The 23,892-nt window shown below is 38.7% G+C and overlaps 2 protein-coding genes across 2 annotated transcripts; both read left to right on the top strand.

Moving 5' to 3' along the window:
• The first annotated feature begins 7,453 nt into the window (after positions 1 to 7,453).
• On the top strand, positions 7,454 to 8,062 carry LOC130743868 (uncharacterized). The gene has a single exon (XM_057596090.1). It carries the CDS (start codon positions 7,454 to 7,456, stop codon positions 8,060 to 8,062), a length of 609 nt encoding a protein of 202 aa, XP_057452073.1.
• A 6,719-nt stretch (positions 8,063 to 14,781) lies between these two features.
• On the top strand, positions 14,782 to 22,843 carry LOC130748683 (homeobox-leucine zipper protein HDG2-like). The gene is made up of 13 exons (XM_057601923.1): positions 14,782 to 15,161; positions 15,705 to 15,971; positions 16,603 to 16,847; positions 16,919 to 17,036; positions 17,111 to 17,299; positions 17,911 to 18,354; positions 18,450 to 18,551; positions 18,784 to 18,984; positions 19,349 to 19,523; positions 19,617 to 19,894; positions 20,875 to 20,970; positions 21,100 to 21,496; positions 22,229 to 22,843. The coding sequence occupies exons 2-12, from the start codon at positions 15,864 to 15,866 to the stop codon at positions 21,463 to 21,465; spliced, it is 2,322 nt and encodes a 773-aa protein (XP_057457906.1). The 5' UTR covers positions 14,782 to 15,161; positions 15,705 to 15,863; the 3' UTR covers positions 21,466 to 21,496; positions 22,229 to 22,843.
• Positions 22,844 to 23,892: the final 1,049 nt, after the last annotated feature.

The raw sequence follows: 23,892 nt of genomic DNA, 5'->3' as shown, positions 1-23,892 counted from the left end.
GATAATCCTCCAGCTGATGTTTTCATCCAGAGCATCTGAGTGCTGCATATTGCTGCTGAGATATATTCTGCCTCTGCAGTTGATAGTGCAATGGTTGATTGCCTCTTGCTTGCCCATGAGACTAGATTGCCTCCCAGAAATTGACAATTTCCGGAAGTACTTTTTCTCTCTGTTCTATCTCCAGCATAATCAGCATCACAATAACCTGAAAGCTTATACTCTGATGTTTTCTTATACATCAAGCCAAGGTTAGTGGTGCCTTTCAGATACCTTAGGATCCTCTTAACAGCAGTTAAGTGGGTTTCCCTTGGATCTGATTGGAATCGAGCACATAAATGAACACTGAATAATATGTCTGGCCTAGATGCAGTTAAGTATAGAAGTGAACCTATCATTCCACGATAGAGCTTCTGACATACTTTACCACTTTTATCTTCTTTCTCCAAAATGCATGTAGGATGCATTGGAGTCTTGGCCACTGTAGATTCCAGCATATTGAACTTCTTCAGAAGTTCTTTAGTGTACTTGCTCTGATGGATATATGTTCCTTCTGGTGTTTGATCAACTTGTATTCCCAGAAAGTACTTTAATTCTCCCATCATACTCATCTCAAATTCAGCCTGCATCATCTCAGAAAATTCTTTGCATAGAGATTGATTAGCAGAACCAAATATAATATCATCAACATAAATTTGCACAATTAAGATATCATCTTTATAAGTCTTGCAAAAAAGAGTTGTATCTACTTTACCCCTTACAAACTCATTCTCCAGAAGGAATGAGCTAAGTCTCTCATACCATGCTCTGGGAGCTTGCTTCAAACCGTAGAGTGATTTCTTCAATTTGAACACATGGTCTGGTTTCTTTTCATCTTCAAAACCTGGGGGTTGATGAACATAGACTTCCTCTGAGATATAACCATTTAGGAAGGCACTCTTTACGTCCATCTGATGTAGAACTATGTTGTGATTTACTGAGAAGGAGATCAACAGTCTGATTGCCTCCAGTCTTGCTACCGGAGCAAATGTTTCAGTGTAGTCTATTCCTTCCTGCTGGCTGTAGCCTTGAGCAACTAGCCTTGCCTTGTTTCTGACTACTTCTCCTTTCTCATTTAGCTTGTTTCTGAATACCCATTTCGTTCCAATAATATGAACATTATCAGGCTTCTTCACTAAGCTCCAAACATCGTTCTTGGAAAATTGATTCAATTCTTCTTCCATGGCCAGAATCCAATCCTTGTCCTGAAGAGCTTCATCTATTGACTTGGGTTCAATTAAGGACACCAATCCTTTCAGACTCAGCAAGGTCTCTTTAGAGGGTCTGAAGGCAGATCTGGTTCTGACTGGTTCATCTTTGTTGCCCAGAATCAATTCCTTAGGGTGAGCTGCAGTGATTCTGCTCTTCTTCAGAGTTTGTGAGTTAGAGGGACCAGCTTCTTCCTCTGGTTCAACTTCCTCTGGAGCTTTGCCTTTGTCAGAAACATTAATGCTTAAATCTGCAAACTTTTCAACTAGCTTTGACTGGTCAGAGTCAAGCTTATCATCAAATCTAACATGAATAGATTCTTCAATAGTCTTAGCATCAGTATTATAAAATCTAAAACCTTTAGATCTATCAGAATAACCAAGTAATAGACACTTAGAAGACTTAGCATCAAGTTTATGCAATCTATCCTTAGTATTGAGAACATAACAAACACAGCCAAAAGGATGAAAGTAAGAAATGTTGGGTTTTATGTTCTTCCACAATTCATAAGGAGTCTTATTCAGAATTGGTCTCACAGAGATTCTGTTCTGAATGTAACATGCTGTATTTACTGCCTCTGCCCAAAAGTGCTTAGCCATGCCAGTTTCTTGGAGCATGGTTCTAGCCATCTCCTGAAGAGTTCTGTTCTTCCTTTCAACAACACCATTTTGTTGAGGAGTTCTGGGACAAGAGAAATCATGTGCAATTCCATAGGAATCAAACAGACTCTCAACCTTATCATTCTCAAACTCTCCACCATGGTCACTTCTGACACGCACAATCCTACAAGCCTTCTCGTTTTGCACTTGAGCAATGAAGGTAGAGAACACAGCATGAGACTCATCCTTGCGGGTTAGAAACTTTACCCATGTCCAGCGGCTATAGTCATCAACGATAACCATCCCATATCTCTTGCCACCTATAGACTCAGTTTTCACTGGTCCAAAGAGGTCGATATGCAGAAGTTCCAACGGCCTTGAGGTTGAGACAACATTCTTTGCCTTGAAAGGGACTTTTGTGAATTTGCCTTTCTGACATGCTTCACAAAGAGCGTCTGAAGCGAACTTCAGATTGGGTAAGCCCCTGACAAGGTTTAGCTTGCTCAGCTGAGAAATCTTTCTCATACTGGCATGCCCTAACCGTCTATGCCATACCCACTGCTCTTTATTAACAGACAGAAGGCACTTCACATTCTGAGCCTCCAACTCAGATAATCTGATCTTATAAATGTTGTTCTTCCTCTTGCTGTTAAACAGAACAGAGCCATCGATCTGACTTACAGCCCGGCAGGACTTTTGATTGAATATAACATCATAACCCTTGTCAGCTAATTGACTTATAGACAATAAGTTATGTGTTAAGCCGTCTACCAATAAAACATTATCAATGCATGGACTACTATCTACACAAATAGTACCAGTACCAATAATTTTACCCTTTTCATTTCCTCCGAAGCCAACTTCGCCTCCAGGCTTAAGTTTCAGCTCTCGGAACATACGCTTTCTCCCGTCATGTGACGCGAGCATCCACTGTCCAGATACCATGATTGGTGTTTCAGTGGAGCTATCAAGGATATCTGCAACATAGATAATCTTGTCCTTAGGTACCCACTTTCTGGGTCCTCTTTTGTTAGTTACCCCAGAGGTTCTGATCACCTTGGGTGTCTCAACATAATATTTTAAAGGAATATTTGCATGATATTTAGTCATAGAGAAAGATCCCTTTTTAAGAGGGTTTTTAGCAATTTTAGCAGGTACAGGATCAGGCAATATGGTACCAGAGGGAACAAAGCATTCATACAAGGATTTAGCTTTAGACACAGAAGGCTCATTTCTAATTGGTTTAGAATAGCCAATGCCATGCATTCCATTTCTGCTTACGCCATAGATCATTGAAGCCATTAGGCTTCTATCCACGCTTTTAGCTAGGAATCTTTGAAAAGACTTTTCATACTTAGATTCATTTCTACAATCAGAGGCATCACAGGCAACAATTTCTTCTAACTTAGCAATCTGGTTCTTAAGCACAGAGTTAGAATTTACCAAAGCATGATTTTCATTTTTCAAATCTGAAATAATTTTCTCATGTTCAGAAGGAGTCTTGGAGACAGCAGATAAGTTCTTTTTCAACTTTTTATGCTTAGACAATAAAGAGTTATACTTATCCATGATATCAGACAAAGCATGTTTCAGTTCAGAGGTAGAGAAAGAAGCAAATACCTCATTTTCATCGTCTGAGTTAGGATCTCCTTCTGATTCTGAGTCAGAGTCAACAACTTCCTTTGACTCTGATCCTTTGTCTTTGACAATGGCCATGAGTCCTTGGACTTCACCATCAGAGTCAACATCCTCTGACTCTGATTCATCGAATGTCACCATCAGACTCTTCTTGGTCTTGAAGTGCTTCTTTGGCTTCTTGTCTTTCTTCAACTTTGGACAATCACTTTTGTAGTGCCCAGATTCTTTGCACTCAAAACATGTGACTTCCTTGATTGAAGACTTCTTCTGGCCTGAGGACTCATACTTTCCTTTTGCCTTTCCAGAGCCTTTGAACTTGCTCTGCCTGTGCTTCCAGATGCGGTTGAGTCTCTTGGAGATCAGAGTCAGCTCATCTTCATCAGAATCTTCTGATGCTTCTTCAGATTCTTCTTCTTCAGCTTGAAGAGCCTTTGACTTCTCAACCTTAGCCTTTTCAGATTTGGATTTCAAGGCTATGGACTTTTTCCTCAGATCTTGCATCTCTGAGCGTTTCAGCTCATGGCATTTCAAAATGCTGATGAGTTCTTCTAAACTCATATTCTCAACGTCTCTCGTGAGCTCTATTGAAGTCACCAAAGGCATCCAACTTTCAGGAAGACACCTGATGACCCTTATGACATGATCTTTTGTTGTGTAGCTCTTGTTGAGAGGTCGTATGCCAGCTACAAGCAATTGAAATCTGGAGAACATTTCTTCAATGGACTCATTTGGCTCCATGATGAAGGATTCATACTTTTGGATCAAAGACAATGCCTTTGATTCTTTGACTTTCTTGTTTCCTTCATGAGACATCTTCAGAGATTCAAAAATGCCTTTAGCAAACTCACGATCTGTAATCTTCTGGTACTCCTCATAGGAAATAGCACTTAGAAGAATTGATGTTGTGAGTACAGCTTCTTTTGATCTGCAGTCATCTCTGACCTTGGGATCTTCTTGCCATCTGCATCAACTGGACGCTCATAGCCATCCACAATAATATCCCAGAGATCTGCATCGAAACCCAGAAAGAAACTTTCCAGTCTATCTTTCCAATATTCGAACCTTTGACCATCGAACATAGGAGGCTTTGCGTTGTAACCATCTCTTTGAGTTTCACTGGTGGTGGCAGCCATTGTTTTTCACACCGGCCCGGATCACTGAACACTGTTAGGTGTGGTAATCAGAACTTGCGCTCTGATACCAATTGAAGGTATGAAAAACGGTAGAAAGGGGGGGGGGGTTTGAATAACGTTTTCAGAACAAAACTTCCACCTAAAAGATTTTGACAAATCTTTCGAGAACTTAAGTGCTAAAGATAAGAGATAGAAAAGCACACAAGGATTTTATCCTGGTTCACTTGAGAAATCACTCAAGCTACTCCAGTCCACCCGTTAAGGTGATTTCTTCCTTCTTAGAATGAAGGCAATCCACTAATCAGGTAAGAGTTACAACTGCACTTGAAACCTACAAGTGACTAACAATTACACTGACTTAGCTCACACTAAGATTCACTCTCTTAGTCTTCTCTAGGATCCGATCAACCTTGATCTCCTAAAGGAACTAAACAAACTGTTTATCAAAGAATTGTTTACAAGAGATTTGCTTCTAAAAAGCTAATTGTAAACTCAATGAATTTCAGATGAAAGAAAGCTTAGAATATTTTGAATATGTCTTGCGCGTGTGTATTTCTTTCTTCTTAGTTTCTTCGCCGCTTCTTTCAATCTTCAGCCTCTATATATACTCCAAGGATTAGGGTTGAGCGTTGCATGGGAAATGCTACCGTTGGAGGGCAGTTCTGGAAAATCCAGCTTCTGCTGTGGCTGAGAACGTTAGGTAGGTCGTCAGGAAGGTACACTTGCTTTTGTACTTGGATAGCGACTTGACCTTTTAACCTAGGAGACTTCTGATCAGAGGAATACTTCATATTGGAACTTGTGAAGCCGGTTGATCAGAGTCAGAGGGAAAGCACAGATCCTCTGATCATTGTATCTTCTGATTCTGAACTCAGAGGGAAGAACATGGCCTTCAGAGTTTCTTGCTTCTGGACTTCAGAGTTTCCACTATTCAGCTTCTGGATCTTCAGAGTCTTCTACACCACCAGAACATCTGAACCTTCAGTGTTTCTTGGTTATCAGAACTTCTGGATCTTCAGAGTCTTCTACACCATCAGAACATCTGAACCTTCAGTGTTTCTTGGTTATCAGAACTTCTGGATCTTTCAGAGCTTCTAGCGACTGAGTCCACATCAGAGTTTGTATAGCTTCAGAACTTCTGAAGCTTTTCCACTGTTCATACTGAACATGGTGAATGCGAAAGCGTTGCTTGGGTTACCCTTTATACACAGTGCTTCTGATTTGTGTGAGATTGAGTTGAGGTCAGAGCCTGTAAATAGCACACTCAGAAAAACACGTTAGAGTACCACAATTGTTCATATCAAAAGGTTAACTTGTAATCATCAAAACATAGAGTTGTACTACTAGATCAAAACTTGATCTTACAACAGTCATCCAACTTGGATTCTGGGCCGAAGTCGGATCCGTCTGAAGACATGTCCGAAGTCAAGAAGGAACCTCCAGTGGAACCAGGAAGGGAGCCGGTGGCCGTGGCAGAAGGGGAAGGACTACCACGTCTGCAAGGAGAACCTTGGAACAATGTGGATCCATCCAACCGCAAGCAGAGAGCCAGGAGTTTTACTATATTGGCAAGACATGAGTTCTTCTCGAGGGAGGGTGGGATCTACCGAGGGCTGAGAAACTACATGTTGGAGAAGTTCACGGACGAGCCGATACCAGAGGATGATACCATTTCAGAAGAAGAAGAAGAAGAAGAGGAAGAGAACGAAGAATATGGTTGGGATGAGAACTATCTATTTCTGTTGGGTTGAGAGTTCGAGTTTGGGGCACAGAACATCTATTTTCTTTAGTTTTGATTCAATGTAAGTTTGATGTACTTTTACAATGATTTCGACTTATGATGCACAATTTATTTCGAATGATTAATTCAATCGGTTGGCGATGTTGTTTACTTCCGCGTGTTTTCAGAAAGTTAATGTTTAAGAGTTTTCGTAAAAAGAACGTTTGTCATTAATTCAAGATTAATAATGGAATCGACGAAAATTCAATACGAAAATTGTATTATTTTGGTTACTGTGTGACACTCGAGAAATCGGGGCGTTACAATCTTGGTGCGACATTGGGTGATAATCGGAGGAGAAAGAGATCTTGGGTACCCGTTATTGAGAAGATGAGGACTAAATTGGGGCTATGGAATTCAAAATGGCTATCACTCAGTGGTAGGCTTGTAATGCTCAAATCAGTTATGAGTGCAGTGCCCAACTATATGGCTGTCTTCAAAGCTCCAACAAGGATGATTGGGGAAATGGATAAGTTGATGCGATCCTTTCTTTGGGGAAGCCGAGAAGGGAGCCGAACCATTTCATGGGTGGCATGGAATCAAATTTTTAAACATCTACAATTGGGGGGCTTAGGCCTCGATTTCTTAGGGTGGAAGAACCAAGTAATGTTGATCAAGTGGTTTTCGAGGTTCGGGAAAGATCGAAACACACTTTGGAGACAAGTTTTGTTTGCTAAATACAATTGCGATCCAAATAGGTTATTGCTTCATGAGGTGTCTTTTACCACCTCACATCTATCAATCTACATTCAAGACATCGTCATAATTATGAGGGAGGATTCGGTTATAGAGAAAGTATTTAAAGAAGGGTGCTTTTGTTGTGTTGGATCAGGGTATAACATTCAATTTTGGCTAGACCCTTGGCTTGAATTAACATCGTTGTATTCCATATTTCCTAGGTTGTTCTCCATAGAAGAGGACAAAAACCCAGTCATTCACGATGTTGAGAATTTTGCTAATGGCTCTTGAACTTGGTCTTTAAGCTTTAGACGTCGACTGTATGATTGGGAATCGGAAATGTGCAATCAACTCAAAAGTGTGATCAACCATGTTATCCCATGTGCAGGCCCAAACACAGTAATCTGGACAGAGGATCCAAGAGGATCTTCGGAGAGAATTCAGAGAATGCTCCCAAGAGGATTCGTGCTATTGTTCCTCCAAAAGTTGGGCTGTCTGTTTGGCAATTAATTAAAAACCGAATAGCGGTAAAAAAAAGTTTGCTAAAGAGAGGGGTTGCTATTGAGAATGGGGAATTGTGCGATATATGTGGTTTGGAGGGTGATACTGAAGCACATTCAATAATTCGGTGCAACAATTCATGGAGGTTATGGTGTTCAAAAATGGACCGTGAAAAAGTATCATGGTGCATCCCTTCTACTTTCAAGCTTCTTTTGGAAGAGTGGCCCTCCCTAAGGGTAAAGTCTGATCCAATATGGTGGGAGTCAGCACCTACATTGAGCTGGTCCATATGGCGAGCAAGAAATGATTCTGCTTTCAATCAGATTGAGTTCTCTTTCGAAGGGGTGTGGGATACTCACATTATGAGGATTATGTGGTGGATTAAAGCATGGTGGAAGGAGTGTCCTTTCTGCACTTTTGATTTTTCTCAACATTTTGAAAAGGTAATGGTTGAAACCATCACTCCCAAGGTTCGTGTTGTTGATTAAAGCCCGCCACCAGCAAGATTCCTTAAATTCAATGTAGACGGTGCCTCTAGAAGAAATCCGACATACATAGCAGAAGTTAAAGCCATCCTTGAGACTTTGTTGTTTTGCAAAAATAATGTTTTAAGTCATGTGCTAGTGGAAAAAGGTTCCACCCTTGCTGTCTAGTGGGTAATGAACAAAGTCAATCGTCCTTGGAAATTATTCAATGATCTCAATTTGCTAATGTTGGAAGTGGGTTGTCTTGGGGTGGTTCACATTTACAAATTGGCTAACGTGAGGGCTGATCATCTTGCAAAAAATGGATGTGATAAAACTGCTTCTCTAGTGGTTTTTTTCTCGCGAGTCCAGTCCCTATCTTCTTTTAGATCAAACTTTCAGTTTCTGGGTTGTGATGATGGATTCCTATGGTTCTACTACTGTATGTGCTCCTTGTAGTGGTGTGGAGAGGGCTTTGCATATTCATCTTGCTTTTATGCCTTTGTATTGTTGTTTGGTATTTTGTTGTTATTTGTCTTTCTTTTTCCCTTGTTTTTTCTCGTTGGGCTTTGCCCTGTTCCTTGTACATAGTTTTTGTAACTTTTTTACTAACTAAACTTACTGTATTCAAAACTTACGAGTTCAATTAACTTATCCCTCTATTTTTTTTTATCTTTCTAATTTCCTATAAATTTATCTTTCCAAGTTAATAAAAAAATTAAATTCCCTTTTTATATTAAATATAAGAATAAATTCGGTAAAAATATTAAATACTTAAAATTTACATTGTAAAATGAATTATATTTACAATAACAAATAATGAAAAATGACTTAAATAATAAAATAGAAAATATATCACAACTATTTTTTATATAAGTGCTCATCGGCCGGCCACGGTCGGTTTCATGTTGCCAACGTCGATTTCTTCAGGTGAAACACAGCTAACCATCAGGCCCACGTCCGCCCGTTTAGAGGCTTAGGGTTTTCCAGATTCGGTTTGTGTAGGCCACAATTATAATAGGCTAAGCATCACAGGACAAGGAGCCAAAATAATCGCAAAAAACAAAAGAAGAGGAATGAGATCAAGAAAACCAAGCAGAAAAATAAACCCTAACAAACAATTGGTGACTAAACATTCAAATTCAATACAAAGATCCACAAATGTCAACATAAGAAAATAATGTTCAATGATGTACAAATTAAAATTTTGCATTGGCGTGATCGAAGGCGATGACAACATGCCCATCCACCGAGGGTTCTTGATCTTGATGGTGAAGCACGCGATGTTTCCATGAAGGATGTTTGATCTCGAACGTCATACAAAAAACCTTCACCTTCTTCTTTGAGAACACCAAAATATAGATAAAATGGAAGAGTAGGGGGAGAGGTTGGCCTTGGTGAGTGACAGATGTAACATCCCACCAACCAGGTAACGACATCATAGGAAATACGAAACCCTAGAAAGTCGGAATAGGCAAATATGCGCTAACAATCTAACTATACTATATAATATATATATATATATATGTGTGTGTGTGTGTGCGTATGCATGTATGTGTGAATATTTTACTATATTGCTTGTTTGCACGTAAACTGAGGCGTCGGTCAATCGACTTTAAATCGACCCGACAATAAAAGTACCAAAGACATGGTCATAATAACCCCAAAAAGAGGATGAACTCGAGATAGAGGTAGGATAGGCTAAATAGATGATCTGATCACATCTCTTGACAATGATAAATGCATTGTCTCAGAGTGATCGAAACCCGAACCAAGCTAAAAGAGTGATACTTTAATCACTCTAAAGAGATGATATTGAACCTTGAGAGGGGAAATACACTCTAATTTAGCACTAACAAACCTGAACCAGTATAATATTGCATCAGTTTTGTCCTGACATGGAAAATAATAAAGAAATCGACCGGTCGGAGCCCTAGGATTTGTGTGCCGATGACTCAAGCTTGAAATCAGCCATGACACCCTTCCTTCATCACCTCTGATGACTTCTAAAGCTTTCCAAACTCCTCCCACCTAACCAGAAGCCCTAGGTTAATCACCATGCATGAAAACCTATTGGTGGTGCAACCTTGAAAATGCTTAAGCTTGGATTAGCCATTTAATCACTTTTCAGCCTATATAAACGGTACCATTCGACTCCACGCGACCCCAGCATCACACTAAGCCCCTTGAAACCCTCAGAGAGGGCCCAGAGAGCTTGAGAGAAGAGAAAAACCGAGAGGAAGTTCAGAAACTTCTTCTCTTCGAATCTCTCAAACCAGAGAGAGTAAGACCCTAATTCTTGTTCCATTGAGTTCCTTGAGAAGAGAGGAAGAGAATCGACTACTCGTGGTCACGTTTTGGTCGAGAAACGAAGCTTCCACCATCTCCGGCGAAGCTCCGGCGACCCCTCAACCTGTAACACGTCTTTTCTCTCATCACCGAGCACTTCAGCCACACCCAAGAGTACCATTCAACTCTCCACAACCTGTAGATCAAGTCCCAGTACCCGAAGTAGCACGACGGTCACGTTTCACGATTCTTCGATCATCTTCTCCGGCTGTCTCTGCGTTTTTCGGCGAGTAAGCTTTTGAAACTCGCTTATTTCAGCTTGTTTTCGATCCAAATTGATCCCCTAAGCATCTTAGGACATAGATAGGAAGCTTTAGACTAGTTTAGAGCCATGAATCGTTAGGAATCAATGAGGACCGATCCAAGGTCTTTGAAGCTCGAAGAGGCTATCGGGTTGAGCTTCTGAGAGTGAATTGGCCTGCAAACTGGATTAGTTTATGCTTCTGGAAGGTCATAGGAGCTTTTAGGATAGTTAATTGTAGCAATAGAGCCCTGAAGAGGAAAGCCCCAATTTCACCTTGTGGGCAGCCTCTGAAATCGCGATTTGGCACTGTTAGAGTGCCCAAAAATTGAAATTGATGATTCCATTGAACTCAGAAGGTAGAAAACTATAGGAATGGACTATTAGATGTTAGCATTAGGCTCAGTTTATAGATTTCTTAGTTTGCAAGTAGATTTTGAATTAAGTGCTTAAAATAAGTGATTCTGAACCTGAGTATAAGACTATAAGCTGAGAACAGTAAAGTGAACTTAACAGAACCTGAAACCAGTAGGATAATAATCAGCTAAAGACTCAGGAGTTGTAGCTTAGTCATAGGATTAATTTACATAATATGGCTTAAATAATTAGAAATAATTAAGTAGAAATATTTTAGCTTAAGTTAGATTAATTGATTAATGACTTAGGAATAATAAGAACAGAGGATTAATGATGATATATAGGACATGAGGACAGAGATGGTAACATGAAAAGAATTATAGGGATTAGCTATTAGAAAATAAAATTAGTTTGCATAATATGACTAGATGATTAAGTTGTTGTTTTAAATTAGTAATTAACCTAAGTGGATAGTTTAGTGACTTAAAACTAATTAGGTCAGATTAGTGGACATGCAAAATATAGGTTACACCCTAGTTAGTTGAGATCAAGGATAAGTTAGAATGACGCTAGTTTAATAGCTAAAAGGCATAATAACAATAATAATAGTAATAACGATAGTAACGAACAATTTAATGCCTCGATTAGCCTATCTTGACCCAAGCATAATCAATGATGCAGAGGGAGCTATCTCAGACACACACGATCCTCTAGTGGTAAAGGTTAAAGGTAAGGGGGTTATACAAGACCTTGTCTTGGTACACAACTCATAAGTTGAACGTTATTACGGTAGAAAGCATATTATTACTTGCTTATATGTTATTGGATGCATGATTGGATGTTGTGCTTGAAGAGTGAATGTTGGATGAATTATTGTGCTGAATTGTTGTGACTGTGATCCATGATTGAAGTGATGCACAGTAGAAAGGGATGATAGTACGCTATGGGATATAGTGGTACTTAGGATTATAAATGACATGGTATCAGGATTGTCCCTGATACGTTAAAGCATCTGAAATAGTGGGAAGAGGGAAAAGATAATCCCCGATTTAATGAGTTATTGATACTTGCTTTTGAAAATTGAACCACCTATAACACCTTAGGATTACCCGTAGGATAGGTAGAATAATAAAATGAATAATGATAGTAGAATAGGCAAGTGAGCCCTTTTCTCTAAGCAGTTAAAAGTACATAACCATTAACGGCGGATTAGAACTCCCGCTTGTATTCCTAAAACTACTTGATCTTATTAAAGATCTCACCTCTATAATTACTATGGTGTACTTACTCTAAGTAAGGCAGCAGATGCTTGTTTCTAATTTATTAGAAACTTAATGGAAGTATAAGGGGGAGATGATTAATACTTGAAAATACACTTAAGGAGCAATAAGGAGTAGGAAAGTACTGTCACTACCACTAAGAGAGTGGGAATACAGAGACGCCAAAGGTGGTCATGTTCAGAGATGAATTGACCCGGGATTTACACGGCAGTACACCTCTCATGTCTGTCTCGGCAGGACCTCTGAGGTCGAGATTGGCATGATGTTTAAGGCAAAGAGTTGCGTCGTGTACTTCTGTCTGTGAGCTACTGAGCGATCATTGTCCGGTAAAGAGTGGACTGTAAGGAGTGTCCATGTTCCCGAGACGACATTCCGAAGATAACGAAGCAATAGCTTCGGGCCCTTAAATCATACTCATCACATGATAAATAAAACAATAAAAAGGTTGGCGATGAACTCACCATTTCCTACGAAGTAGTGAGAGAAGTCAATACGAAGGACGAAGGAATAAGGTTGATTTAGCCATATTGCATTATTACTTGTGTTTGTTAACATGTCTGTGATTAATGATATGTTGGCTTATGTTTTAACGCTTATCTTATCTGATGTGTATTATTGTGCAAGTTGCGTATGACTCACCCTTGCACTTATTTTTATAAAAGCAGATAGCAGGTGTGACAATGAGCATCCCTCCAGTCCTCGCGATCCCGTCCCGTGCTGGCTGGCATGTTGACCCAGTTACCGGATACTGCTTTTATCAGGGACTCACAATTTTGTGGTGCAGGGATCCAGGAGCAGGACACATCGGTTTCCCAGTGACACTCCCTATGGTGTTCTCATTCTTCCTGCCGACCCACGCTCAACACGTTGGTCCGCAGAGTCCAGGCAGTCCACAGGTGCCATATCCACAGGCAGGCGAGCCTATGGAGACCGGAGAGCCTATCCCAGCAGTACCAGTCACCGTGGTGAGCCCACTGGGATCCCCAGATCAGAGAGTTCCGCAGACCCAGGAGTCTATGGGATCTCCTCCACCCCGGAGGAACTTGTCTTGCTTTCGGGTCACAACCCGCAAGCGAGTGAGATCCCCTAGATTCTCCCGAGATGCTAGGATTTACCGTCGTAGGTTTCGGAGAGGCGAGGCGTCCGGAGTCAGAGAGTCAAAGCAGGGTCCGACAGCAGAGCCAGGGTTACTGCCAGCAGCCAGCGGGGGAGTCAGTGAGGAGGATCCGGAGGAGGAAGATCCGAGGGGATGAAGCCATATGGTCCGAGTTTCTGATGATGATGATGATCTATGTTTCCTTTCTGTATTTTGATTACCTGTATCAGACTATGTGCTTGAGGGCGCTACGTCCTCTTTATGTGTTGCCTTTTTATTTGTAGACTTATGCGGTGGATCCGCCCACCAACTATGCATGTTATGTATGATTTGTGTGGTTCATATCATTATTCTCCGTAGTCTTAGGTTAGGAGGTCGAAATTCCTGAGGATAAAAAGGGAACGCTCGAGTAATCCTTACTCTTGCGATCCCGACCTGACGAGATAGTAGTAAGTAGGAAAAAAAAACCACCCAAAATTACGTTGCGTGCTCACTCCTAGGTGATGGAGTAAGGTGAAGTCGTCACTTAAGGAGGGGGACGCCACAACAGAGGTTAGGGCGGTGCGACGACTGTGGTTCCGGTGGTGAGATGGTAAAGGCCGGTGACTAGTGAGAGTGAGACGATAATGGTGAGAGCAACACTGGGTAGAGAAGGGTGATGGCAGAGGCGCGCCGCTGGGTTGAGCGGACGAGAAGGCGGTGACTACACTGGGTTGAGAGGAAGAGAAGAAAGGAGGGGATGGTGGGGTGGCGGCTAGGGATTGGAGGAAGAGAAGAAATGAGACTATTTATATTGTGTGAACTAAAGGAAAAGGTTGCGCTGATTTTCTTCTTCTTCTAAGACTAGGGTTAGAAGGATTGCGCTTGGGCTTTTTTTTTTTCCTAAAGACCTGGTTCGGTCGGACTGGAACTCAAACCGAAACTGTCCAACCCACATGAACTCATAAAAGTGATCTGGTCAATCCGTAGTTGAGTTGAACCGATCCATTTTATAAAAACCGTCGATTTGCTCGGATTCAGTTCGGTCCAGTATGGACAACACTCGTATTACATTTCATCTTGAATTTACAACTTGTTAGGTACAGAACACTGTCATATTCCACTAGACAACCATTTCATTCTTTTATTACATCGCTCATAGTTTTTTTTTTCCAACCATTTCATTCTTTTATTACATCACTCAGTTTTTTTTTTCCTCTTCAATTCTATCTCACACCGGTTGTGTAGTGGAATTGAGCGTAATCGTAATATTATTTCACGGTTGGCATTTACCTATAATATTCAATGCATTTATTAATTACATATAGATAATTATACATTTATTTATTGTTTATACATTGACTATTTGACACCCCTTTGAATTCTTTATTAAAAAACAAAGCCTCTCTGTCTTTCTCTTTCTCTCTCTTTCAGTTTCAGTTTCTCTCTCTTTAATGTAGCAATTACACCTCTTTCGCTCACCATTAAATGCAATTGCACCATCTCAATACGCTCAGCAATAACTCTCTCATCCATCATCGCTGCCTCATTTTTCTCCATCCGTTTTCCTCCTCTCTTTCTCTTTCTCCTCCCTTTCTTTTTCTTCTTCAATTCCTTTGTCTCCCCCTCTTCCTCTTCTTTCTCCCTGAAAACCCTTCTATCTCATAAACACACACATCCATCACTAGCTACATAAAACCCTTCTTTTCTCATTTTCATCTTTCATAAGAAAAAGCTCCTTCTTCTTTCTCCAAAGCAGATCTATTTATTTATCACTTTAATTTCTAGCTACTTTCATTCTCCAGCAACTACCACCCACTGGTAAGTACACAAAAGTTGTTTTCACGTATCACTCACACATAGCTGTTAGATCAGTGACACTGTTTTTTTGACAATTTTTCTTTCCTTTCAATAAATATTCTTACTTTTTTCACTGGCTCACTGAGTGATCTGGTCTCACTCGGTGCGTATAGCTAGGGTTGCTAGATCAGCGTGAAAGAAACGTAAAGGTTTGCCATTTTCATTTATATACACCGATACAGAAATAATAAAAACTTAGATCATGCACTCTCCCACTCCGAGATCTTCGTGTTCGTTTTATTTTTTTTATTTATTATTTTCATTTTGATCTCCGCCGTATCAGAAAATCAATCATCAAAACTTTCCTTCTCTCTGCATTTTCTTTTTTAATTTTTTTATATATGTGTGTGTAAGGATATCATTAACACCGCATTTGTTTCTGGAATTGAAAGGAGAATGAAAAAATTGAGATTCCTACCCCACTTTTGTTTTTCTGTTTAATGTGTGTGGAATCATGTTTTTATGACTGGGTTTTTTATGTTGTTTATGTTTTCCATTTGGAAGTGACACATTAGCGTTACTGAGACACCGCCAGAACCGACAGAATCTACAAGCTCTTCATTCATCGATCGTATATAAGAAGGATCTGAAGGAAATCCTATATCTGAAGAAACAATAGAGAGAAAAAGGAAAGGAGGGATTTGAATTGATCTTGTGTGAAATATGCCCGCTGGTATTATGATACCTGCGATGAACATGCCCTCAATGCTTGGAAGAAACGGTGACGTTGGTGGCAGTTTTGGATTTTCTTCAAGTCTCTCTCTTTCCCAGGTGTGTCACTGCTCCTTTCTCTTGAGTGAATGTGGTGAAAAATTATGATTAATCCAAAGTTATGGTGAACCGACACAAAAATTAAGAGAAGTTACTTTAGTTAACCGTGATTTTATTTCATTGTAATTTTTAGAACTTGTCTATATTCTCTTAATTTTTCATTATAATTATTATTTTCTCCTCAATTTTATCATAATTATTTTGACTAATGTCTTTGGTATGCTCTATTTGACTTTCTAAACCTTGAAAGTGTCCTTTTTTTTTGTGCGAGTCAAATTTTAGTCTCTTAGTTAAGCAATCTCTCTTTCTTGTATTTTACCGGTCGAGATATCCTTCTCGTAATTCGAAAACCGCGTTATTCTTTACGTTTTGCACTGTTTGAAGCTATACAACTTTCTTTCCTCAAAAACATCAACCTAGTCAAATCCTCATGCGTCTTTTTCATCTCCTCTAGCTACGTATAAATGTGTTTCCAATTAGAATTTTTTTTGAGAAAAAGAGGCGTTGTTATCCCTATTTTGCTGTTGTTGATTTGTTGAGTGTACTTTTTTATGCTATAAATATGTTTTTTTGTTAGATTGAAAACAATAAGCATTCGGAATCTTAAAGATCTGACTCAGATATGTTCCAGCCGCACCTAATGGAAGCTCATCATCAGCTCCACCACCACCTTGACATGGCTCCTCAGAACACCACCTCCGAGAGCGACATCGCCGCCGCGGTGAGAATCCGTGGAGAAGACGAGTTCGACAGTGCCACCAAGTCCGGCAGCGAAAACCAAGAAGGTGGCGCCTCTGGAGGAGACCAGGACCCTCGTCCTAACAAGAAAAAGCGCTACCACCGCCACACTCAGCACCAGATCCAGGAAATGGAATCGTATGTACCACCCATTTGAAAAATCTCCATTGAATTTTCCTAAAAATTTAATTTAATTTTTGTCTGTTCAGTTTTTTCAAGGAGTGCCCACACCCTGATGACAAGCAGAGGAAGGAGTTGAGCAGGGAGTTAGGGTTAGAGCCATTGCAGGTCAAGTTTTGGTTCCAGAACAAGCGCACTCAGATGAAGGTACTTCATTAATTTGAACTTTTGTTTTTATTTAGAGCAGGTTGTAATGAGAATGGGGTTTTGGTTTTTGACAGACACAGCATGAGAGGCAAGAGAACACGCAGCTTAGGACTGACAATGACAAGCTTCGTGCGGATAACATGAGGTTGAGGGAAGCTCTTAGCAATTCTTCGTGTCCTAATTGTGGTGGACCAACCGCTATTGGAGAAATGTCATTTGATGAACATCACTTGAGGCTTGAAAATGCCAGGCTAAGAGAAGAGGTACAAGATTTCAGAAACAACTCCAAGTTTATCCAATAAACTTGGATTTCGTGCAAATGTGATTTTATGTGTCCTCAAATGTGATTTTTGTGGCTGCTTCCATGATTTTAACTTCATCTGATCTCTCACTATGTGTTGAAACATCCGCAAAATATATCTTAAGATATCAATACCGAAGTTAGAATTAATCACATTAAATTTCATAACAATAAAACAAAATATATTTTTAACACATTATTTAACGTGAATACTCATTGACTTCAATGAAATTCTAACACTAGAATAGTCTATTTGGATTTATATATGCAAACGAGAATAGTTGTTTAAACTACATTTATAACGTTTTTTTTTCCCTATATGAGGTTAAACAATCAAACTCTGGGTTTTGATGCCCCTAGCATCACCATTTATATATTCTTTTTTAATGATAAAAAAAAAATATTTCTGTTTTCCTACTACATCATATTACATAGATGTATCTTTTCTCTTTACCTTGTTATACAAAGTTTGAGTGTTTACCAAATATTTTTTATTTCTACATGAGAGTTTGGGACACTCGTTACTGGATTAATTTTTTTAACTCTTCTCTTCTCTTGGTGTTTATCCCCTAGATTGATAGGATTTCAGCCATTGCTGCAAAGTATGTGGGGAAGCCGGTGGTGAGCTACCCACTCCTTTCTCCGCCATCTGCTCCTTCGTGTCCTCTAGAACTCGGAATAGGCGGCTTTGGAGGCCAACCAGGCGTTGGTGGTGACATGTATGGAGCCGGAGAGCTTCTCAGGTCAATCAGTGGACCTACTGAAGCTGACAAACCAATTATAATAGAGCTCGCTGTCGCAGCCATGGAGGAGCTCATTGGAATGGCACAAATGGGTGAGCCTCTTTGGCTGACCAAGCTGGATGGCACCACAACCGTGCTCAATGAGGATGAATACATCAGGTCCTTTCCCCGAGGAATTGGTCCTAAGCCAGATGGGTTCAAGTGTGAGGCTTCACGAGAAACTTCTGTTGTCATCATGAACCATGTTAACCTGGTTGAGATTCTGATGGATGTGGTACATATATACCCTTCTCATCTCACATTATATACCGTGCATTGATTTATTGTTTTTTTAGTCTTTGACTTTATATATTCTGTTATGGTTTTCAGAACCAATGGTCCACAGTGTTCTCTGGTATCGTCTCAAGGGCAATGACTCTAGAAGTGCTATCAACTGGGGTAGCGGGAAACTACAATGGTGCCTTGCAAGTGGTATTTATCTATAAAACATTCATTTTCTTTTATCATAATAGTGCAACACAGTACTTAAGACATCTAAACAGTGTAGATATCCGACATTTTCACAACTTATTTTCTATATCTTCTTTTCTTCTCTTTTTGTTAGTGTCTGTTTGTTGTCTGCACTTTGTTAGAATTTCTATTAATGATTTTCCTATTTGTTAACCATGCAGTTAAACATGATTGGATTTGTTTGATTCTGCAGATGACAGCTGAACTGCAAGTGCCTTCACCTCTTGTGCCAACTAGGGAGAGTTATTTTGTGAGGTATTGTAAGCAGCATGCTGATGGGACTTGGGCAGTGGTGGATGTGTCCTTGGATAATTTGCGCCCTAGTCCTTCTGCTAGATGTAGAAGAAGGCCTTCTGGTTGCTTAATCCAAGAAATGCCCAATGGCTACTCAAAGGTTAGATAACTTTTATCATATTAATGGAGGAATTATGTATAAACATTCCAAGAATGATAAAGGAAAATATATGATTTGATGCAATAGAAATAAGGAAAATCTTATTTATTGCGAAGGATTATTTTACAAAACGCAATAATGGTTATGAAATCGACATTGTTTTCTTTACCTATTATCATCATGACCCATGGTTTTAAAAAATTGATTGAACACTTTTGAAATTTTGTGTAATGTTGTCGTACTAATTTGCAATGCTCAATAAAGAAAAAGAGAGAAAAATATGATGTATGTGGTTGCATTTGGTAATTGTTTTTGTTCTAAATGTGTCTTACCTTTGAAGCTAATGAATGATGTTTGCCCCTAGGTCACCTGGGTTGAGCATGTAGAAGTGGATGAAAGAGGTGTTCACAATCTATACAAGCAGCTTGTTAGCTCTGGACATGCATTTGGTGCAAAACGTTGGATTTCAACCTTAGATCGACAATGTGAAAGGCTTGCTAGTGCCATGGCAACTAACATTCCCACAGTTGATGTTGGCGGTATCATTGATTCCTAAACTAATTTCTTTTGGGTTTGGTATTTTTCTTGATTAAGTAACTAACCATATAATTATATTCTCATTGATATGTTAGTGATAACAAACCAAGATGGGAGAAAGAGCATGTTGAAACTGGCTGAGAGGATGGTTATAAGCTTTTGTGCTGGAGTCAGTGCTTCCACTGCTCACACATGGACAACAATCTCCGGGACTGGAGCTGAAACTGATGATGTTCGGGTCATGACCCGAAAGAGTGTGGATGACCCAGGTAGGCCTCCGGGTATCGTCCTTAGTGCTGCAACTTCTTTTTGGCTTCCAGTGCCACCTAAGAGGGTCTTTGAATTTCTCCGCGATGAGAACTCTAGAAGTGAGGTCAGTAATAGCATTTTCTAATAACTTATTTTTTCTCATAATCAATTTTGTCACACATAAAAATAATTCGGAATTGATTTTGACTTTTCAAAACCTTCTATAAAAAATTCAATCATGCGACAATTATGCACCTAATCATATATATCTTCCATACCTAAAGATTTAGGCTGCATTATTGTGTGGTCAGAGGTTACTAGACGTCCTTGATTTAGTAAAGTTGCTTAGTTTGGTTTGTGATGTATCAGTATTCATATAAAGTACTCATGTATTTTAGGTATCATATGCGTCTAGTTTTCATGCACTCAATTATCTTATACCAGATTTCGTTATATATCACGTATATTTCATTTTCAAATTGCCAAAGAGACAGTGTGATACAGGCATACAGCTTCCAGGTTTTAATGAAGGCCCGGAATCTTTCACTTCCGATAGCTTAGTTCCATTTTATTTCATGTCATTTGACTTTTTAAAAATTAATTATTTTATAATTTTGTGTCTTTATTACATAAAAGTACAAATTTTAGAAAAACTTAATAAAAGTTTAAGAACAAATTTAATTGAGATATTTTGATCGAGTTATTGCGTAAATTATTTTTACAATATCACCCCATAGTAATTAAACTTTTAAATAGGAGTTCACTTTTTTACTGGAGGTATTTAACCAAGCAACGGAATATTAAAAAAAAATGATATTAGGGTTATTAAATTCGTGAATTAGAGCACAAATTTTGTTTGTCAGATTGAATTTTATACCTCCAATAATTTTCAGATCAGAAAGTATTTTTTTATTTTAAATTAAATAGAAATGCACATAATGATTTCTGAGCATGAAACTTGACGTGACATGAAACTATTAGATGTGATAATTCTACAACTTTTAACCTCTTGCTGATTACTAATTATATTTACTCTTTTTATCCTCATCTTGGTTACATTTTTTTCTTCATGATTCATCTAACTTTTTCTACCCTTGAAAACAGTGGGATATCCTTTCCAATGGTGGAGTAGTTCAAGAAATGGCACACATTGCTAACGGACGAGATACTGGAAATTGTGTCTCTCTACTTCGAGTGAATGTAAGTTAATTAATATTGACCTTACCTCACATTCACATTACCATTTTATTAACAAACCTACAACCATTCATCATTTTCCAGTCAAACTAAATAAATTCTGACTCAATTCGTGTCCCACTAATTATGCAGAGTGCTAATTCTAGCCAAAGTAACATGTTAATACTGCAAGAGAGTTGCACGGACTCTACGGGCTCATTCGTGATCTATGCTCCTGTGGACATTGTTGCTATGAATGTGGTTCTAAATGGAGGGGACCCGGACTATGTAGCCCTTCTACCTTCAGGGTTTGCTGTGCTCCCAGATGGGACCACAGCACATGGAGGTGGCATTGGCGAAACTGGCCATGGTGGTTCGCTTTTAACTGTTGCGTTTCAGATTTTGGTGGATTCAGTTCCGACGGCAAAGCTTTCTCTTGGATCTGTTGCGACGGTTAATAATCTCATTGCTTGCACTGTTGAGAGGATTAAGGCTGCCTTGTCTGGTGAAGTTGCATGAGCTTTAAGTCCTATGGAACTGGTAACTGATGGTAAGAACCACATCATATTCTCCATCTAGCATAAGATGTGTTCAAAGTCTCTCATTGTTGAACAACAAATGATTTTAAAGTGGAATAAAAATTTAATTTTACTAATAAAAGTGGTTTCTTGAAAAGTAAAAATTGACTTATGTTTGTCTACAAATTAAATAAAAAAATTAATTTTCACTTTAAAATGTTATTAGAAATAATGGATTTTTTTTAGAAAACTGAACATATTGATTATTACAAAGCTATTAGAAATAACTTAAAAGTAATCAAATTTCTCTTAAAATGATTTTAAAGTTTTGTTGAATAAAAAATTAATTTCATTCTTTAACGTTGGAGTAATTAAAAGTTCAGTATTTATGAAAAACATGTTAAAACCCATAGTAAAATTATCTTAAAAAAATTATTTAATGACTTTTGCTTGATTATATTAATTGTGTGTATGATAGTGTTTATGTAATATTTATATCCATTAACTTGTGTGAGATAGATTTTGGTTCATGTGTCTATTTTTGTTGGTTTATGTTCAGTTTTTATTTTCTCATGCATAATCAATTTTGACTCTAGAATTTTTTTAGAAAGCCTTTTGATTTTTTTCAAAAAGCCTTTGACTCTTATAAGTTATTACCAGAAGTTAATTTACTCCTCATAATTGATTCTGATTTTAAAATCAATTGTATTTCTTATCGTGCACTTTGTTTTGATGTCGTGTTTACTTGGTTAATTTTGATGCAGTTCAAGGTGAAGAAGGACAAAAGGGGTGTATTACATTTTGGATAATTCAGAAGGCGTTGAGAAATTCGGCCTATAAACAAGGAATGGGGAGAAGTCAAGAGCGAACCTTGCGTGATCCCTTCTCAGAACTCTAAACAGAGTACTGAGAGGATTAAGGTTCGGGAATTGACTTCCCTAGATATAGTAAATGCTATAAGAGCTAAAATTAAGACCTTACTTCTCTACACCTTCTAATCAAGACTATATATTTATAGTTAATTAGGGTTAGCTTTTGTGATGATTAAAATGTAGCTTTGATGTAACCTCTCATGTTCCTTCTTCTGTTGTTATTTGTGTATTTTAGAACAAGCACTAGCACTAGCTAGTAAATTGGAATCTTTCCCCTTTAGCATATAGTGGTTAGCTTTTCTCACCGCACCTGATTTGTCCTTTCAAGGGTTTTGAAATGGGTGTTTGCTTCCATTTTGCCAATGACTTCATGTATGGGGTTGCTCTTTTTGACCAATGACTTCACCCAAAAAAGAAAGGAGAAGAATTTGATAAAGCAACATTTATCATGTGTTCTGTTTTTTCAATATAAAAAAGACACGTGAGATAATTTCTCACATTAATTTAGTTTTGAGTGATATGTTATAAGATTTTTTTTTAAGCTATATGTTATAATTTTACTTTTCTTTTCTCTCATTTTCACTTCCCATCTAAACATATATCTTTAGTGTGATAGGCTAAAATATTACATTAAACGAGAGTAAAAGGGGTACTTCAACCCTTAATACAAAAATAGATACAAGAAGGAAGAAAGAAAAAGAAAAAAACAGAACCAGCAATAAAAAAATGAGAAGAAGAGCTGACGGTAAAATTAACAGCCATAAACCCTCCTAAAGACAAATCAAAATCAGCATGTATATAGGAAACAAGATACTATGATCAATCTTGCAATATACCTTCAATAGAACAAGATACAGAATATTTAAAATTTGTCCAACTAGGTCCAACTTGCAGTAGAGCCACCTAATGCAGGATCATAGGGCCCTCCAAAACAAAAAAGAGCAGAAACAATGTCATCTCGGCCCGGGCTCTTGTCACCATTACACTCTCATACCGCTTCCCTTACTTCATCAATGTCAAAGTTTGCGGTTAAGAAGCATTTGTCTAGTTGTGAGAGTTGACGTAAAGGTACACCATCCAGCTTAGGAGAAGTCCAGTGCTCCTCCTTGAATTTTTTGAGAGAAAAAATCCTTCACTTCCCTTCTAACTTATAGTGGCTCTTCACTCCATCTACCATCTATATTTAGCCCAATCAAAGAATTCAGCATTCTTCTCCAATTCACCATGTCATGAAAGAATTTTGCATTCACATCCCCTTCAATTCCTTGATCCAATTGACCCTTGCTTTTTGGCATAGCAATGATTCATTTAGATTGGAAAATCTCCAATATTCAGCCCCCTAGAGCCTTCTTCCTCGCCACCTCCTCCACACTAAGGGGAGCCTCCTTTGCCTTTTTATCTAGAGCATTCAGCTCCAACACTAACTCATTTCTTTTAGTGTTTAAGTTCCCAAAAACCTCCTTATTCCAGACTTTTAATTGTTGTTTGAGTTCTTTTAGCTTCTCTTTTACCACAAAAGCTCCCCACCCTTCAACCTGAATTGAGGACCAACTAGC

Source organism: Lotus japonicus, chromosome 3 (assembly GCF_012489685.1).
Source record: "Lotus japonicus ecotype B-129 chromosome 3, LjGifu_v1.2".
NCBI classification, from domain to species: domain Eukaryota; kingdom Viridiplantae; phylum Streptophyta; class Magnoliopsida; order Fabales; family Fabaceae; genus Lotus; species Lotus japonicus.
This window is presented reverse-complemented; position numbering and strand designations above follow the sequence as displayed.

Excerpts from the sequence above, each read along its gene's own strand:
- LOC130743868 (XM_057596090.1), top strand. The coding sequence starts at position 7,454 with ATGTGCAGGCCCAAACACAGTAATCTGGACAGAGGATCCAAGAGGATC.
- LOC130748683 (XM_057601923.1), top strand. The coding sequence starts at position 15,864 with ATGCCCGCTGGTATTATGATACCTGCGATGAACATGCCCTCAATGCTT. Across the intron at positions 17,300-17,910 it reads ATGCCAGGCTAAGAGAAGAG|ATTGATAGGATTTCAGCCAT; the intron begins GTACAAGATTTC and ends TTTATCCCCTAG. Across the intron at positions 20,971-21,099 it reads TCTCTCTACTTCGAGTGAAT|AGTGCTAATTCTAGCCAAAG; the intron begins GTAAGTTAATTA and ends CTAATTATGCAG.